The sequence below is a fragment of the Euleptes europaea genome, chromosome 18, assembly GCF_029931775.1.
Source record: "Euleptes europaea isolate rEulEur1 chromosome 18, rEulEur1.hap1, whole genome shotgun sequence".
Taxonomy (NCBI): domain Eukaryota; kingdom Metazoa; phylum Chordata; class Lepidosauria; order Squamata; family Sphaerodactylidae; genus Euleptes; species Euleptes europaea.
The window spans coordinates 23,537,459-23,557,477 of NC_079329.1; the positions used below are offsets into that span (position 1 = coordinate 23,537,459).

The following is a 20,019-nucleotide window of genomic DNA, read 5'->3' on the forward strand; positions in this document are numbered from 1 at the left end:
ATTCAGATCTCAAACACTTGTTTAGAAAAAACTGCAGAACTATAAAAAACAAAAACTCAAATAAGTCCGAGGAATTGACTAAAAACTACGCACAAGGAGCTGCGAGGATCTCGATAAAGCCGTTCTTGGGACAGAGATACTTCTTCAGGGACCCGGCTAACGGTTCTTAAGATGCATGAATGCCATAGGAATGTTAAATTATTACTAACCCCCCACACACACACACACCAATACCTTTTCTGGCACCCGCCAAGTGTTTTTAGGAACTGGGTGGGGTCAGGTAGGGCTCTTGCCCAGCAAGGCTTCTGATTGACTATTGGAGATTTGATTGGCTGTGCAGATTTTTAACAGTGTTGCTTTGGCAGCAGCTGCCTCCGCATCACGAGGATCGGTACTGTGTTACTGAGCTTAAACACACAAAGTGTTTGCATTTGTTGAAAACACTAGGCGCTGCTATGAGTTCTTTAGGTGCCAGTGTGGCCCGGCGCCTGGGATTTGTCCAGCCCAAGGATAAGCATGGCCTCAAATTCACCAGAGATTCAGCGGACAGGTCCCTTTGCCAGACCCAGCTTCCACAGCTTCATGCAGCATTGGTCAGACCACACTTGGAGTATTGTGTGCAGTTCTGGAGGCCTCACTTCAAAAAAGGATGCGGACAGAATGGAGCGGGTGCAGAGGAGAGTGACGAGGATGATCGGGGCCAGGAGACCCAGCCCTACGAGGAAAGGCTGAGAGAGTTGGGAATGTTTAGTCTGGAGAAGAGGAGGTTGAGGGGGGACATGATTGCTCTCTTGAAGCATTTGAAGGGCTGCCACTTAGAGGAGGGCAGGGAGCTGTTCCTGTTGGCAGCAGAGGATAGGACTCGCAATAATGGGTTGCGGGCGGAGAGGTACCAGCTGGGTATTAGGAAAAAATTTTTAGAATAAGAGTTGTTCGATAGTGGAATCAGCTACCTAGGGAGGTGGTGAGCTCCCCCTCACTGGAAGTCTTTAAGCAGAGGCCGGACAAGCACTTGTCAAGGATGCTCTAGACCAGGGGTGGGGCACCTTTTTTCCACCAAGGGCCATTTGGATATTTATAACATCATCATACAAAACTATCAACTTAAAAATTAGCCGACCAATATGCTTCTCCATGGCCCGGGTGGGAAAGGGTTAAAAAGGTTTTCTTGGGCGGTCCTAGCAGCTCCATAGCTAACGACTCTTCTGCAAGGGGGGGAAAGGTTCCTTTTCTCGGCAAAACAAACACACATCTGCCTTGAATAGAGGTTATTCCTGTCCGCGGGAGGGTGCGGATCACCAGTCTTAGATCCTTATGAGCTAGAGATCTGCCAGGACCCACGAAGGGCCAGACCAAATGATTTTGCGGGCCTTAAACGGCCCCCGGGCATGACGTTCCCCACCCCTGCTCTAGACCAGAGGTGTCAAACATAAGGCCCGCAGGCTGGATCCAGCTCCTTGAGAGCTCTTAACCGGCCCGCGAGCCAACTGAGGCTCTTCCACTCTCGATCTGGGCTGGCGAGGCATGGCCCGGCCCGACCAAGTGGCATTTATGTCATATCCGGCCCTCGTAACAAATGAGTCTGACACCCCAGCTCTAGACTGATCCTGCATTGAGCAGGAGGTTGGACTAGATGGCCTGTGTGGCCCCTTCCCGGTGTATGATTCTATGATTCTATCCTGTGGGATGGAATGTCTGCCAAATACATCCAGCCAATGTCGGCTGCAAGAAAAGCCTTGATACACAGTGTTGGGTCACAGCTACTTCATCCTGCTGTAAGCCAGCCATGTGCGTCTGCTGGCAGCGAGCAGGATCTGCTCCAGAAGCAGCGTCTGCAGCACCATGCCAAAAGCTGAATCCGGTAAGTCCTGGCAGATTCCGGGCAAACAGCTAGTGCAAGTCCCCCAGGACTCAACTTTGATGTTACTTCCTGAGCAGATCCCCCGACTAGCTCCCCCAGGATTGGAACCGACACACAACAACACAGGCAGGTCATTGTACTCTGATACGCTCACGAGAACCAAGCCCACTGAAGGTTTATGTGGAATACCTAGCCTCTTCCTCAGAATGGAAGAGGCCAACCCTAAGTGGTAGAGCTCTTGAAAGCCAGGGTGGAGTAGTGGTTAAGAGCGATGGACTCCAATCTGGAGAACCGAGTTTGATTCCCCACTTCTCCACATGAACTGTGGACTCTAATCTGGTGAATCGGGTTGGTTTCACCACTCCTACACATGAAGCCTGCTGGGTAACCTTGGGCTAGTCACAATTCTCTCTGACCTCTCTCAGCCTTACCTATTTCACAAGGTGTCTGTTATGGGGAGAGTAAGGGAAGGAGATTGTACACCGGTTTGATTCTCCTTAAAAGATAGAGAAAATTGGTATATAAAAGCCAGCTCTTCTTCTTCTTCTTCTTCTTCTTCTTCTTCTTCTTCTTCTTCTTCTTCTTCTTCTTCTTCTTCTTCTTCTTCTTCTGCTGCTGCTGCTTCTTCTTCTTCTTCTTCTTCTTCTTCTTCTTCTTCTTCTTCTTCTTCTTCTTCTTCTTCTTCTTCTTCCAGAGTGTTTCCCTTGCTGTCTCTGTTCACAAGCACTGCTGCATAACTTACATGCCGAGAAGCAGACAGAGACAGGCAGAGCAGATCAGTGTTTCTTGATGCCTTTTTTTATCTCAGAGAGACAGACTTCCTCAGAGGCTGACGATGGTCCATAGAATCATGGGGCTGGAAATGTAACCCCAACGTCATGTAGCTCAGCCCCATCCACTCCAAGGCTGGAGCATTCACGTACATTATGCAGATGATCTCTCGGCAGGATCAATCCACACAGTTTGTGCCCTGAGCCAAGAACGGGAGGGAAGAAGGAGTGTTTACACAGAGGTACCTACAGAGCAAAGAGGTGGCTCAAATGAGTGAGCCCAGTCACGCTCTTACCGAAAAAGAGAAGAACCGGAAGGGAGGGAAATCCTGGGGGGAGGGGAATCATTAGCTAATCTGGCCACGGAGAAATTCCCTTTCTGACCACAGCTCACCAATCAGGAGGGATGTGTTCTTATAATAAAAGGGAATGGACATTTTAGAAAGACTTTTTTCAGTACGCCACAGTCTACTTAGGAAAAGTAGGAAATCTTTGTGTGTGCGGGGAGGGGGAAAGAAATTACACATATTTATCTACCAAATGCTGCTTTCTTTTATTCTAGCTGCGTGATCGTGTCAAGGCGGTGTATAATTATTTTGGGGGGATTGTTTCCAGGCCCCAAGGACATATCCGGGCTTTGGTGCTGAGACTCGAATCAGTGGTGGAGGAAAAAGCATCATGATCTCAAACTTCCATTTCTTCCCACACACAAGATCCATAAAGAAAGCGGGTGCGCGGGGACGCGCTTCCCCATTTTGTGCCTTCAGCATTTCCAGTGGCTCCGTTTGAAGCGAGCATGTGGGGGGACCTGTACCCCTGTTCCTTTGCCAGGCTTCCCAGGTGGCGCCAAGGCAGGCGGGTGGCCACCCTGGCAGCTTAATTAGAGTCGTCAGGAGTTTCGGAGGGGGGGGCGCAGCATTTTCGTGCTTTGTTTCTCCGGCTGCGACAGGCTGAGTGGTTCGATTACAGGATAGAGTGAGCGTGAGAGACGGAGGGTGGGGGCGTAAGAGCTTAGCGCCTGCTTCTATGGATGCTGCACAGAGCAGGGGGGGGGGGAGAAGGCAGGATGCTGGAGCCGGGTGGGAGTGATTCTCCCAACAGGGGACGGGTACACGTGGGGGTGGCTGGTAAATCAGGACTTGGAAGGGGGGCAGGAATCAGGGGCAAGAGAGGGAAGCTTTCTGGGATCCAGAGAACGGGGACTGAAAGGGAGAGAGAAAGGATGGAGTCAAACAAAGAGGTGCCAGGGGTGGGGGTGGGGTCCGGTCTAAGAGACGAAGGAAGTGGAATCCAGAAGGAAACTCTGGCGGAGATCATTTGCTTTTTAAAGGGAAATGTGTATATTTGCAGAAGGTGTTTATTTAGATAAGAACGTAAGAAAGGCCCTGCTGGATCAGACCGAGGCCCATCAAGTCCAGCAGTCTGCTCACACAGTGGCCAACCAGGTGCCTCTCTAGGAAGCCCACCAACAAGACGATTGCAGCAGCACCATCCTGCATGTGTTCCACAGCACCTAATATAATAGGCATGCTCCTCTGATCCTGGAGAGAACAGGTATGCATCATAACTAGCATTCATTTTGAATAGATATGAACATAAGAGAAGCCCTGCTGGATCAAACCAAGGCCCATCAAGTCCAGCAGTCTGTTCGCACAGTGGCCAACCAGGTGCCTCTAGGAAGCCCACAAACAAGATGACATCTAGCAGCACCATCCTGCCTGTGTTCCACAGCACCTAATATAATGGGCATGCTCCTCTGATCCTGGAGAGAATAGGTATGCATCATGACTAGTATCCATTTTGACTAGGAGCCATGAATAGTCCTCCCCTCCATGAACATGTCCCCTCTTAAAGCCTTCCAAGTTGGCAGCCATCACCACATCCTAGGGCAGGGAGTTCCACAATTTAAGATATTTATACCCCACTTTTCTCCCCAGTGGAGACCCAGAACAGCTTACTGGCTCCCCTTTGTCCTCACAGCAACCATGCTGTGACTAGGGTTGCCAACCTCCAGGTGGTGGCTGGATATCTCCTGGGATTACAACTGATCTCCATGCGACAGGGATCAGTTCACCTGGAGAAAAACACCACTCTGGAAGGTGGACTGTATGGCATTATACCCCACTGAAGTCCCTCCCCTCGGCAAACTCCGCCCTCCTCAGGCTCCACTTCCAAAATCTCAAGCTTTTTCCCAGCCCACAGCTGGCAACCCTAGCTGTGGGGGGTAGGTTAAGCTGAGAGTGTGGGACTGACCCAAGGACACCCGGCAAGCTTCCGTAGAAGGGTGGATTCGAACCTGGGACTCCCAGCTGCTAGTGCAACACTCTACCCACTGTAACACGCTGGCTCAGGATAGATGGTAACCAAAATGGGGCCCCGGCAGCCACCTGTGCCTGCAAAGAAAGATGCAGAGTTGATGGATGCATGAAGAAAAGGAGAGGTTCAGAAGACAAGAGTGTGAGCCTTTGTGAAGAAGAGCTGGTTTTTATATGCCGACTTTCTCTACCACTTAAGGAAGAATCAAACCGGCTTACAATCACCTCCCCTTCCCCTCCCCACAACAGACACCCTGTGAGGTAGGTGGGGCTGAGAGAGTGTGACTAGCCCAAGGTCACCCAGCTGGCTTCATGTGTAGGAGTGGGGAAACAAACCCAGTTCACCAGATCAGCCTCCGCTGCTCATGTGGAGGAGTGGGGGAATCAAACCCAGTTCTCCAGATTAGAGTCCCTCTCCAAACCACCGCTCTTAAACCACAACACCACACTGGCTCTCACTGAAGGTGGGGCTGAGAGAGTGTGACTAGCCCAAGGCCACCCAGCTGGCTTCATGCGTAGGAGCGTGGAAACCAACCCGATTCACCAGATTAGAGTCCGCTGTTCATGTGCAGGAGTGGGGAATCAAACCCTGCTCTCCAAAGCACCAGAGTCCATCGCTCCAAACCACTGCTCTTAACCACTACACCACGTGGGAAGAGTGTTAGACTAGAATCGGGGAAACCCAGGTTCAAATCCCCACTCTGCCAAGAAGCTTAATAAATTAACTTGGGACAGTCTGTCTCTCTCTCTCACACACAGCCAGTATGGTATAGTGGTTAACTAGGATCTGGGAGACTCAAGCTCGAATCCCCGCCCTGCCATAAGAACTTGCTGGGAGACCACGGCCAGTCACACACGCTCAGCCTAACCCACCTCATAGGGTTGTTGCGAGGGTAAAATGCAGGAGGAGGAGAGTGACGTAAGCCGCTTTGTGTCCCCATTGGGGGGGAAAGGCAGGGTATAAACGAACTAAATTTTTTAAAATATTTTTTTTATTTTTTTTCTTAATTTCATTAACATATATATATAAACATCAGTTATTTAAGATCAAACATAGTAATAAAATGTAAATGATTATGGTAATTAAAATATAAAGCGACTCCCCCCTCACCCTCTTCCATCCTAAGCTGATTTTTATATACTTTTGCTAACAACTCTTTTGCTAACAAAGTATATAAAAATCTAAGTTGATTTTTATATACTTTTGCTATCCAGTTAACTCTTTATAGTTATCCTGACTTATCTCATCAAATTATTCATTCAATATCTTAATATTAATAAATTCATAATTCAAAGTTATCAAAGGGATTAAATCTAAGAATATCCTTTAAGCGGTCCCGTTAAAAATAAACGAAGTAAATTAACCGTTTTTAAAATTTATCTCATGAGGCTATTGGTGAGGATAAAACGACGAAGGCAAAACCTTGGCAGAAAGGTGGGATAAAAATGTATGCGGCAGCTTTCATGACCCTGTTGAGGAACTTGGACTCTACAGACAGGTCCACATGGACAAAGGGGTTTTCGCATGTGCTCATGTGTCGTACTTGAGCCCCACAAGTCACATGAAGCCCCACGAGCCCATGGAGAACTCACCTAATTCCCCCACAGCAAACCTAGAGGCACCTGGTTGGCTTCTGTATGGACAGACGGCTGGACTTGATGGACCTTGGTCTGATCCAGCGTGGCCTTTCTTACGTCCTTACGTTCCAACATCCACATGGGTGACATATTTTACCCAGAAAATATGACACAGATGGGGCATTCTTTTGCCTCTGGCTTCTGGCTGTACAACGAAGCGCCCAACCTTGGCCACAGGGACCCATCTTGTATTTCTTTGGAAATGTTCTCCTCACCATCACGTGGAGACTTCCACCTCTCTGCGTCCCGAGCTGCCGGCAGTCAGCGAAGCTGGCAGTACGCGTGGGAACAGACACGGAGGAAGCGCTGAGGGGGGCGAAGCCATTAGTTCGGTGTGGTAATTACAGGCATGTCAGCAAGCAAAGAGGAGACACCTTCTCCCTTATTCATGACTACGCGAAGGCTTTCCGGTAACCAGAGACCTGGCCATTCAAAGGTGGCTTGGTCAAAACCAATGGCTGCTGCTTCAGGGGAGACCTGGTGCCTTTTGAACCGAGTAACCCACCCCCAACACAAACACACACACGGGCTTTTAACTCAATCGGGCCAAAGTCTGAGGGGAAGTTGGCCGGAGTGGCAGCCATCTTGCCACATCCTGATAAGGGCGCTTCAGATTACTGCAATCCTATCAGATAGACAACAATCGACTTCGGCTACTTCTTTTTTTTTTTAATTACTTTTTATTATTTTTTCCATAATAACAATGAATCTTCTTCAGTATTTCATAAAGCTTATCATTCCATATGTTAGTAAGTAGCGATATATAGCTTAATGTATACCTTCAATGTTAAATACATCTAATAGTTTGGACTTCCCCCCCCCCCAGCTTCCTCTAACCTATTCATAATCTAGTCCTTCCTTTATAGTAAATATTATCTATTCTTACTAGACTAGTATATAATTATTTATAATTTTCCTATTTATTCCTAATGTCCATTATATACCCATTGTCTTATATAATCTAATCACCGATATTATCAATTAAAATTTAAAAAAAATTAAAAATGCTAATAGGTTACATAATAATTCCCAAAAAAAGGATAGATCTATAAATTCTTTACATTAATAAGGAAATTAAAAATTCATAGTTATTTCCCCACACCTCCCCTCTCTCCCATCATTTCAGTACCCTCCAACCCTTTAACCCTTCTTCTTGAACGACTTTTTCTGTCTAGGATTTCTGTTGGTTTTTTCTTGTTACTTCTGCTTCGAGGAGTTGGTTGCCAGTAAGGCGCTGTACAGCTGTGCTTATCAGATTTACAGAAAAAGACAGAGGTGTGGAGAAGGGATCAAGGGCTTAGAAAGGGTTGTGGGGAGGCCGCTATGGGGAGAAACTCTGATTATAACACGCAGGATGGATTCGTATGGCCAGGTTGCTGTGGTAACTGGCACGGAGTCCTCATGCTGTGTCTCATAGCGAGACAACAGATAATCTGAATATTCTAACACATCGTGCATACGTGGTGAGCTTGGGACTTGCCGCATGCTGGGAAATATATGCGGCCTGGATTGCGTCCAAGATCTCATATGTGGTGATCTTGCCTCCACATCTATGGCAGTGACAAGAGCCGTTCACGTTGCATTCAGTCGCTTTGCCGGATCTCCCCACGATGCCTTTGTTCCATCAGTTGCCATGTCAAAACTGGTTATCCCAAGATTCCCTTCCCTTTCTGGAAGGGACTCTGGCTGCATCCAAGTTTTATATACGTACAACAGGAAGGGAAACAAATTCCTCCTAGATGTTGTGCCGCTGATGAATTGTGTCCGGCAGTGGCAGTCAATGTTATTTGTTTAAACTAGCAAAAATGTCTTCTCCATCCTTCACGCTAGTCGGGATCTTGATGCTTCATACGAAATTGGCAAGGCAGCATCAGGTAAAATGCATTATGGTAATCTAACCTGAGTGTTAGCTACGTGCTCCAAACCGTGACCAGATTTTACTCCTCTCCTCTCTCTTTCCAGGTTTTCAGCACTTATTCCAATGAGGAATATGACCGGCGGAATGAAGATGTCGATCCGATGGCGGCCTCGGCAGAGTATGAACTTGAAAAGCGAGTGGAGAGGCTAGATCTCTTTCCTGTGGAGCTTGAGAAAGGTAACCTGTGTGTCTTTCCCCTGTGGAATATACAGCACGTGGTGCAAGATTTGGCTTGCAGGAAATGGGAAAGGGTTCAACACTCCACTGTGTTGTTTTTCCAAACTGGCAGACTGTCAATACTCCCCATAGCTGTATTTCACGTTGTTATTTGGGGGGGGGGGACAGGCAATGGGTTATGGACCACCCACCATAACTTATTGCTTGGGGTTTACCTGTAGTAATCAAGTGTATAGTAATAGCATGCATGCATGAACTGTGTTTGAGCAATATGGACATATAGCCATTTGTCAAACTGAATAGTTCACACAACTGAGAGCCAGCGTGGTATAGTGGTTAAGAGCAGTGGTTTGGAGCAGTGGACTCTGATCTGGAGAACCGGGTTTGATTCCCCACTCCTCCCCATGAGGCTAATCTGGTGAACTATATTTGTCTCCCCACTCCTACACACAAAGCCAGCCGGGTGACCTTGGACTAGTCACAGCTCTCTTAGAGCTCTCTCAGCCTCACCTACCTCACAGGGTGTCTGTTGTGGGGAGAGGAAGGGAAGGTGATAGTAGGCCGATTCTTGATTCTTCCTTAAGTGGTTGAGAAAGTTGGCATATAAAAACCAAATCCTCCTCCTCCTCCTCCTTCTATTTGTTCACTACAATCAGTATCAACTCTTCTGAATTCTCATTTCCTCTTCTTCCAACTCCTGCCTATCCAAAACACTCTTTCATTCACTTCTCTTTTTCAGATAGGCGGTCCTTCCCAGTTGCACATTAAATTCCCACACAATCATGCACCAATCATTTTCCTGCCATCTGTTTCCCCCCTGCCCCTGAGTATAAGTGTTCCTCTTCTCACCCACCTGGCTACGTGTTCTCTTTTTGTCCCCTGGGACTGGAAGCTGGAGATGTACCTTCCCTTCGGAGAACCGCCAGGGATTCCTTCAAATCCAGTGATGGATTTCCTGACACTTGGCACCAGATTCCAAAGGCAAAAATCCATGCTCAGACCCTGGTATCCTCCAAACAGCTTCAGACTGGATGCCATGCATTTTAACAAGCTCTGCCCTTCCCCTTCTTGTGCGCAGATTCTGAAGGACTCGGGATCAGCATCATCGGGATGGGGGCTGGGGCTGACATGGGCCTCGAAAAACTTGGCATCTTTGTCAAGACGGTGACGGAAGGAGGAGCAGCTCACCGAGACGGCAGGTCAGCCCTGTTAACGTCAAAACGTCATCAGAACAATTTTTGTTATTAATTATGCCTAACTTTCCCAGAAAAGACTCCCAGAGACAGGGAAAGCCCTTCTAGTTGAAGTATGCAAGAATACGTTTAGCTTTCTGTAGACTGGAGGTCTCCAACAGATAGCTCGTGACCTACCAGCAGGCTTGCCAGGTCCCTCTTCGCCACTGACGGAAGATTTTTGGGACGTAGCCTGACGAGGGCAGGGTTTGGTGAGGGGAGGGACTTCAGTGCTATAGAGTCCAATTGCCAAAGCGGCCATTTTCTCCAGGTGAACTGATCTCTATTGGCTGGAGATCAGTTGTAATAGCAGGAGATCTCTAGCTAGTACCTGGAGGTTGGCAACCCTAGCTACCAGTAGCTTGCCGGTTGATGCAGAGTAACTTACGCTTCCCCAGAAGGCCCAACAAAAGATCTCTAGGCTTTTTTTTTTAAGGAAGCTTTTATTTCATAGGGTTTTCCTCCATTCTCCATACCTGATAGCAATTTCTGATGCTCTTCCTAATCCAGTAACCAAATCAACAGCACAATGGCCAAACTATATTTTCCTAATCCACCATTGTTTCCAGGACAGAACAAAAATTTGGTAACATGCTGGGGGAAGGAGGAGAGGTGATTTCGGATATTTTTCATTACTCAGAAGTAGCTCTCATTAAAAAAAAAGGTTGGCCACCCCTGGTGTCGAAAGTGATCCGTTCTCTGCACTATGAAGAACACGGCTGGCAACAAGGAAGTAAGCAATGGTTTTAGCATGGTTAAGACGCTAATCCGGAGAACCAGGTTTGATTCCCCACTTCTCCACATGAGTGGCGAACTCTAATCTGGTGAACCAGGTTGGTTTCCCCACTCCCACACATGAAGCCGGCTGGGTGGCCTTGGGCTAGTCACAGTTCTCTCAGAACTCTCTGAGCCCCACATATGTCACAAGGTGTCTGTTGTGGGGAGGGGAAGGTGATTGTAAGCCACTTTGAGACTCTTTAAAGGTAGAGAAAAGTGGGTTATAAAAACCAACACCTTCTTCTATTAGATTCTGGCTATGTGTTGCATTTATCACATCGGGAATGTGGGGAGTTGTGGTATGTTCTTCCCAAAAACAGGCTGAAAAAACTAGTGGGGATTAAATCCACAAATTGAGAGTTCAAACAGATGGACAAAGCTTTCAAGAATACGTACCCTTTAAAAAAAAGTGCATCTTTTCCTTTAAAATGTGAACAGAGCGGAGCAGGGGAGCTGGTTTCAAATTGCAAAACTGAATGGAAGTTGAAGGGTTAAACCTCTCTTCCCTCCCTGAATGGCCCCGAGGCAAACTGAGGTTGCCTGGATCGTCATCTTCTCCTCTGATAGGAGAACTAGCTAATTTTCTCCAGGAATTGAGAAGGAGGATTAGCGGGGGAAATTAGCCACTAGGCAGAGAGATAAGGGGAGTCCAGAGCTGCTTCGTGGGTATCATTTCTACCCACTCCATTTTTTTTTCTGCCGGTGAGCCTCCTTAGCAGAGCAGCAGTTTGAACTGGTTCCCCAGATCTGAGTCTCACTTTGGCTCTTAATTCTCTAATAATTTTAATGTACTTTCACCCAACATGAGACTATATGATACGGTATAGTGTAAATTAGGATAAATAATCCACAGACATGATATTAACAGCCCTGACCTGGATGGCCCAGGCTAGCCTGATCTCGTCAGATCTCAGAAGCTAAGCAGGGTCAGCCCTGGTTAGTATTTGGATGGGAGACCACCAAGGAAGACCAGGGTTGCTGTGCAGAGGAAGGCACTGGCAAACCACCTCTGGTAGTCTCTTGCCATGAAAACCCCAAAAAGGGGTCGCCATAAGTCGGCTGCCACTTAACGGCACTTTACACTCACATGATATTAACAAATCTAATGTACCGTTGCCCATCTTTCAGATGGTGCTGGCCTTGCATTTAAACAAACTAGCCAACTCCGTCTCTTTGCTGGGCTCTTTGCTGGGGGGGGGGGACTGGAACGGAGCGCTTCAATGTTCTTTGTGCGTTTTCTTGGAGTTGAGATTTCCAAAAAGGAAGGTGGGGGAAGAAGCAACCCTGGTACGAAATGCCAGCAGGGCTGCTGCTTGCTACCATGGCAACCATCATGGCTCCCTGCCCAGCATCAGGGGCACCAGAGAAATATAAAACGGGCCTTTATGAGAGGAAAACTCAGTGGGATCACATAAACCTGCCACCTAGTTGCCTCTGGTGGGACAGGGTCTCTTCTACACCGAGGCGTCTTTACTGTTGGTCAAACCACCCTAGAGGAGCCACCTTCCCCCCCCCCACCTGCTCTCTTTTTCCCCTTTTTATCTTTTTTATAAATATTTTTTAATTGATTTTTGAAATTTTATGGATATACAGGAAGAGAAAAAGGGTAAGGGAAGGCATTAACAAAAAGAAAATACATTACTCCCTAATATAGTTTACAAAGTCATCATTTTTTTTAACAAACTTTATATAAACACCAGCATCATTTTCATAACATTTAAACGAATTGTTTACTGTTTTCTGGTTTTGATAAATTCCTGAATAGTTCATCATTTATCTTTATTTAAGTTTTAGATAAGTAAATAAAATATTTCTGTTGGATATTCTCATTTTTTTGATAAGCTATATTTAATCACTAGCTTTGTTTTCATAATAGAGGATTTTATTATTGTTTTCCCTTTTTATCTTGAGGGAAAAACATTGTCTTAGAAAGGAAGTCATCGTAACTGTGGCCTGCGGCCTCCTCCACAGAACTCTTTTAACTGAGGGCTCTCCCTCACAGCACACCCAAGAACACCCCAGTGGCATTTTAGTAGGGTTGCCAGCTCTGGGTTGGGAAATACCTGGCGATTTGGGGGGAGTGGAGCCTGGAGAGGGTGGGGTTGTGGAGGGGCACTGTGGAAGGTGGACTCTGTGGCCTTATACCTTATTGAAGTCCGTCCCCTTCCCAAACCCCACCCTCCTCAGGTTCCACCACCACCCCATTTTCAGGTATTTCCCAACCTGGAGCTGGCAACCCTACCGTCTCCTTTCAGCTCCAGTCCCACCTTGTTTTTTGTCCAGGTGGGTCCCACTCATCTCAGCATAGCCTTTTCAGGAGTCAAAAGGTACCCCTCCTCCCTTTTACGTAAGTGGGAAAGCTGCAGGGATCTGACTTATTGTATGTTTGAAACTGCTGTAGAAAGGGGAAATTTAAAAAAGTCACTGTATATGTCCAGTGTCTTTCCTTTCTCCATAAGTGGGAGTGTGGCCACTACTTTCCATGTGAACTGGGAATATGCCTAAAATATCCATAGTATAGGAGTGTTATCCAGTCATTATAGCATGCAAAATGTCCCCTGCTTTGTCTTTATAGTATACAAGCTTGACTTTATAGCTTACGTCAAAGGGGAAATCCAACTATCTTCTTCCTCCAACTCTGGGGGTTGGACTGGATGACCCTTGTGGACCCTTCAAATTCTATGATTCTATTCTATGATTCTTAACTTCCTCCTCTCTTTCGTTTTCCAGGATCCAAGTGAATGACCTTATCGTCGAGGTGGATGGCACCAGTTTGGTGGGCGTGACCCAAAGCTTTGCGGCCTCGGTGCTGAGGAACACCAAGGGTAGAGTCCGGTAGGGGAACGGTGTGCACCCCAACATTGTGATAGAATCAGAATACCTAGTCTGCCTGTCTGTCTGGAGACCGGCTGTAGAGAAGTAGGAAGAACTGCTTCATAGGGAGTCCACTTGCATGGTGGGAAAATAAGGTTATTAGGTTGCCCATCTCAGCGAGTGACGTCCTGTCCCCATGCTGCGGCCCCCACCCTCAATTAATGGAGCATGAGGAGCTAAATTGGGAAGGGGGTGACAGCGCGGGCGAGGCTGTGGTACCATTTCCGGGTGGGTACCTGGAAGTGGTATCACAGTGCCAGCAATGCTGTAGGAATTTCCCCAATCTCTGTGGTTTTTACAATAGAGATATGGAGGATTCCTAGAGCACTGGTGTTGCTGCCTCATTGTTTTCCCAGTCTCCACCCCTCAGATGCTCCCACTCTCCAAACGCTGTCAGCTGACAAACCTAAGTGAAGATGTTCTGTGCAAAGAGTCATTTTGTTTCCCCCAAGGTCATTGCGGAAGGAAGATGGCTGTCAGCCGTGTTTTGCTTATTCTGTTATCTAGAGATAAGCAGATACAGGGACCGTTGCCTTGATGAGTTCATTAGTTACGGGAGACTCTAGGGGCTACTGTCTTAAGGGTTCTCGAGCAGAACGTCTAGTGTCCCTGGCCACAGTTGATAGCATGCGCCACAACCAAGGCGAAAGCAGTGGCCATACGTAGGCATTCTTGTAAAAAGCAAATAAAACATGCCAACCCCCTCCGCCCCCCGCTGCAGCTTTTTGGGATGGCATTTTTGTTTTTTTTCTTGGCATGGTTTCTGTGCTTTGAGAGGCAGAAATTCAATAGAAGATGTAGCCATGAGAAAGGCTTCCTGTTGAGTGGATACACGTCACCTAAAGTTTTAAAAGCAGAATAAGGTCATTTCAGTACTCCTTTTCAGTGAAGTATTTCAAAGGCACTGTGGGCGGGGGGAGGGAGGGAGAGAGCTTCATAAGGTTACATAAAAAAAACCTGTACCTCCAAAAGCCACGTTATAAGCAGATATAAGCAGTTTTTCTCCTGTTGATGTGGATGGATGGATGTAGGCTGCACCTGTTGGATGTAAGCATGTTATATAACAGTCTTTAAAGGCATGGGAGATTTCCCCTGTTGAAGCCCAACACTGTACCTGAAATGTTGAAGCATCTTCTCATAAACAATATATGACACTGGAGTTCCACACCTGGAACCTCTGATATATTCTTTGGCCTTAGAAAGCAGCCATGACGAAGTCCTGAACTGGGACCATAGCACTGGGGGAAGAAAGGGTCACCTCCCTTCCTTGCTGTTTTTCTAACAGAAATAGCCCCCTCCCCTGTCTTCTTTAAGACCCAGCGGGGAGAAAAGTCACGTACCCCTAGGATTTCCAGGTCCCTCTTCACCACATGCAGGAGGCTTTTGGGGCAGAGCCTGAGGAGGACGGGGTTTGGGGAGGGGAGGGACTTCAATGCCATAGAGTCCAATGGCCAAAGTGGCCATTTTCTCCAGGGGAACTGATCTCTAGCGGCTGGAGATCAGTTGTAATAGCAGATCTCCAGCTAGTACCGGGAGGTTGGCAACCCAACATACCCTCCCATTGATGTTTAATGCTGTCCATGGTGGGGGGGGATCAGTTGGGGGAAATGGTGGAAGGGGGAAAGAGTCCCCCCCCCCAGTGCTGTGGCCTAGATCCAGATGACCACCACCGCAGTTGATTTTATAGGGCAAAAATAGCATCTCAATAGTTCTAATCATGGCATTCCAGCGTGTAATTTGGCCCACAGCAGGTCCTTGCATTGCGGTATAAAACCTGCTGCTTCGCTTCTGACAGATTGCAGGGAAAAACATGAGTCTCTTATATTGGCATTTTTGTGGCCAGATATGCCCTTTTCGTTTTGCGGATTCTTCCAGTTCTAACTGCCTGGTTCGGATCTCTACCCCCCCCACCCCAATCACTCCTTGGGGAAAGGGGCCTTCAAATTCTGCTGGTTGGGCAGCATTTCTCGGTGAGGCTCATTGAGCTTCCCTAATATCTATTCTTGGAAATTCTCATTTATTAAGAGGTGAAATCAAGCACACAAATGCATAGCCCGTTTTCTTCTTTCCCACCCTCGCCAACAGCTAAAGGGACCTTGTTTTCTTTTTAAAGACCTCAGATTCTACCCCAACAGTGACAAAAGAACTGGGGGTGGGGGAGAGGACAGGATTACTTAAGAGCAGTTCAGTAAAAAGGACCTTTCTATCCTCCCATCCCAGCTGCTGGTTTTACTTAGTGTTTTACTACGGTTTCAGGCCCAACACTGCTATGAAGCAATATCCAAACACTGCCAAGAAATATCCCCAAAATACCTTGCCAACCAATACCCACCCCTGCAGATACATAGCAAACTATTTAAGTATATGGTGACAGTGGCAAGAGTATAGGGCTGCCAACCTCCAGATACTAGCTGGAGATCTCCTGCTATTACAGCTGATCACCAGCTGACAGAGATGAGTTCACCTGGAGAAAATGTCCGCTTTGGCAATTAGACTCTATGGCATTGAAGTCCCTCCCCTCCCCAAACCCCGCCCTCCTCAGGCTCCACCCCAAAAACCTCTCACTGGTGGCGAAGAGGGAACTGACAACCCTACAAGAGTATGCAACAAAATGGAAGGTAGAGATATACCCAGATTTGACTGAATGGATGAATAAGCTAACAGAATATGCAACTATGGTAAAACTAACGTATTTTATACATAATTGACCAATTTCAGGAAAAATGGAATTTCTTTAATTATATAGCTAGGAATTAAAAATAGAATTAAATCAAAACAGATTAAGAAGGATTTAGGTAACACATTTTTATAATAAATATATTATCAGATATGAAGATATATTGAGAATATATAGTATTGTAATTCAAAGAAGATAATTATTAAAATGTAATTTCAAAAAAAGTGAGCTCTACAGTGAGGGGAAAAAGTATTTGATCCCCTGCTGAATTTGCCCGTTTGCCCTCTGATGAAGAAATGACCAATCCATAATTTTAATGGTAGGTTTATTGTAGCTGTGAGAGACAGAATAACAACAGGAAAACCCCCACAAACCCAGAAGACAAAAGTCAGAGATTGATGTGCATTATAATGAGTGAAATAAGTATTTGATCCCTTTGCAAAAGATGACTTAGTACTTGGTGGCAAAACCCTTGTTGGCAATTACAGAGGTCAGACGTTTCTTGTAGGTGGCCACCAGGTTTGCACACATCTCAGGAGGTATTTTGTCCCACTCCTCTTTGCAGATCCTCTCCAAGTCAGTAAGATTTCGAGGCTGATGTGTAGCTACTCGAACCTTCAGCTCCCTCCACAGATTTTCGATGGGATTAAGGTCTGGAGACTGGCTAGGCCACTCCAGGACCTTAATGTGCTTCTTCTTGAGCCACTCCTTTGTTGCCTTGGCCATGTGTTTTGGGTCATTGTCATGCTGGAATACCCATCCTCGACCCCTTTTCAATGCCCTGGCTGAGGGAAGGAGGTGCTCACCCAAGATTTGACGATACATGGTCCCGTCCATCGTCCCTTCGATGCGGTGAAGGTGTCCTGTCCCCTTAGCAGAAAAACACCCCCAAAGCATAATATGTCCCCCTCCATGTTTGACAGTGGGGATGGTGTTCTTGGGGTCATAGGCAGCATTCCTCCTCTTCCTAACACGGCGAGTTGAGTTGATGCCAAAGAGCTCGATTTTGGTCTCATCTGACCACAACACTTTCACCCAGTTCTCCTCTGGGTCATTCAGATGTGCATTGGCAAGAGAATGAATGATTTATAAAGTGTGGCACTTTCATAAAAGTTCATATTTTTTAAAAAAGTTTGCTGCATGTCCTTGGGTCAGTCACACTCTCTCAGCCTAGCCTACCTTACAGTGTCGTTATATGGATCAAATGAGGAAGGCACAGCCATGTATACAGCCTTAAGCTATGTTGCCCAGTGCTCCTTAAAGGAACAGCAGGATAAAAGTGTCCTGGATAAATAGACACACACACACCCAATAATGCCAACAAATTTCCACTGCCTGTGCAGACCTGTCTCTGTGTGTATGTGTTTTAAGGTATCTCTTTGAGTAGAGTGAGCTGTGAATAGTCGTGTCGCCAACCTCAAGGTGAGGCCTGGCTTTCTCCCAAAATTAAAACTGATCCCTAAACTACAGACATCCGCTCCCCTGTAGGAAACAGCTATATGGGACAGGGGACTCCATGGCATCACGTCCCTGCATAGCCACCTCCCCTTCCCAGGCACCACTCCAAAATCTCCAGGAATTTTCCCAGACTAGTGTTGGCAACCCTCGCGAGCAGGCATTTGGTTTGCCTGCGTAATAGGCGGCGACCAGGGCTGCCCAACAGTTCTGGAGAAGGGAAAAAAACCCCGCTCCCTTTAACATAAGAGGTTTAATGGGATGTTTCTCCAGGCCTGTTAGCAACCTGACCTTGGGCAAAAACGCACGGTCGCTTTAGCCTCCTTTATTCCCTGTTTCAGCCAGGATTCAGCCAGGATCGAATGCACGTTCAGTGAAACGCATGCGTTCGATCCTGGCTGAACCCTGGCTGAAACAGGGAATAAAGGAGGATAAAGCGACCATGCGTTTTCGCCCTTTGTCTTTTCAGTATGGCATTCTCAGTTTTGGTCCCGTTTTATAGAAGCAGTGTGACTACTGTGCCCCAATGCATCGTGGGGAAAGTGTTCAACACGCTCGCCCTTTCACTTCCTAAGAAATAAATGGAAGATTTTTGGACTGGGGTTGGGCGAAGGATGGAGGGGGGCTCAGAACTGGCAGGGTTTTTCCTGTCAGCTGTGGTTCCGTTTTGTCTTTTCTCCCATACAGCTGTCTCTTTGGCCTTTTAAAAATCTCACCAGAGGCATTTGGCCCTCCTTTCCCTGGCAGCATTAGGAACAAGAGGCTTGGCACTCCCCCAGAATCCGTCTTGTGGGGTTTTTTTAAACTCAAAATAATGGGCTGCTTGAAGACGGGTTTGCGACCAAGTAGATCCAGTACAAACACACATGCGCACGTCTGCGCCCAAATGTCCGCGGACAGAATGGCTTGTGGAATGTACAGGGTGAGGCCTAGAACTAGGGTTGCCAACCTCCAGGTAATGGGGGAGAAAAAGGCACCACTGTACTAATATCAAGGAGATAAGGAATTCAGTACAGAGGCAACATTATATGCAAAAGTGAAAACAGTATTTATATAGTGATAGCTTATACAATTGAAATACAAAATGACTATACAAAGAGAATAGTATTCCAATAATTACAAAATTCATAAAATAGTTGAAAATCTCATGAGAGTAAAGCCAGTCTTCAATTGCAACAAGTCCAAGAAGCGAAGAGGGATTTGTAATGAGGAGACGATCGTTTCGAGTTCCAACAGAGACTCTTCCTCAGTCCTACCTAATTATTATACAAAACATGTATTCCGGACTATGCATGCAATACACTCACATTACATATCAAAAATTATACAAGATAGAAGAGGTCCTTGTGAGTATATTTGTATAATTTTTGATATGTAATGTGAGTGTATTACATGCAAGCCACGGCATTCTGCAGCAGTTGGGAGTTTCCGAATTGATTTTGAGGGGAGACCAATGTACAGTGCATTACAGTAGTCTAGTCTCAATGTTACTGTGGCAGGGATCCAGGGGGCTAGATCAACCATATGAATTAAAGCCAGAGTGGTGTAGTGGTTAAGAACAGTGGTTTGGAGCGATGGACTCTGATCTAGAGAACCGGGTTTGATTCCCCACTCCTACACACGAAGCCAGCTGGGTGAACTTGGGCTAGTCACAGTTCTCTTAGAGCTCTCTCAGCCTCACCGATCTCACAGGGTATCTGGTGTGGGGAGAGGAAGGTGATTGTCATCCGGTTTGATTCTTCCTTAAGTGGTAGAGAAAGTCGGCATATAAAACCAACCTCTTCTTCTTATTCTAAGCACAACAGAGCTTGGCTTTTTGTTTCTGTGCTCCTGGGACAGCCGTGACCTGTTTATTTGAGCCTGCCTTTTCAGCTTGAAAACATGGCTCAGCACCTGGTGGGAGCTCAGAAAGACCAAGACGGGCTTCCACTCAGCAGAAGAAAGTCAAATTGGGAGGCTTCAGTTCTCAGCCCCGCTTTGCGGTGGGAGGGCAGCATATCAATGGAAATAAATAAACCAGTATACAGCCTCTTCTCCACAGCTGATAAAAGCATTTTTTAAAATTTAAAAATAAGCAAACACATGCACGTGTATTCAGCAGTCAGAATCTAGCTCTACTAGATGCAAATCTGAATTGTTTGGAGCACAGTACTCTTAAAGCCTGGGTTAATAATATGGCTATGCATTTGCATGCTAACTAATTGGAGCAGTATACAATTTTAACACCACTATAAGTAATCCGAACTGGAAAATGAACCCCGCTTGCTGATATTCAGAAACAGTCAAATCTGGATGTTCCAGTGCCATTCTAAGCAGAGTTAAACT

At 46.6% G+C, this 20,019-nt stretch overlaps 1 protein-coding gene across 1 annotated transcript in view; it reads left to right on the top strand.

Moving 5' to 3' along the window:
- The window catches only part of PPP1R9B (protein phosphatase 1 regulatory subunit 9B), a 78,922-nt gene that overhangs the window by 39,940 nt on the left and 18,963 nt on the right, over positions 1–20,019 (top strand). The window contains exons 2-4 of the mRNA XM_056864758.1: positions 8,547–8,679; positions 9,758–9,878; positions 13,419–13,523. Of these exons, the coding sequence (XP_056720736.1) occupies positions 8,547–8,679; positions 9,758–9,878; positions 13,419–13,523 (359 nt within the window). The remainder of the gene's footprint in view (positions 1–8,546; positions 8,680–9,757; positions 9,879–13,418; positions 13,524–20,019) is intronic.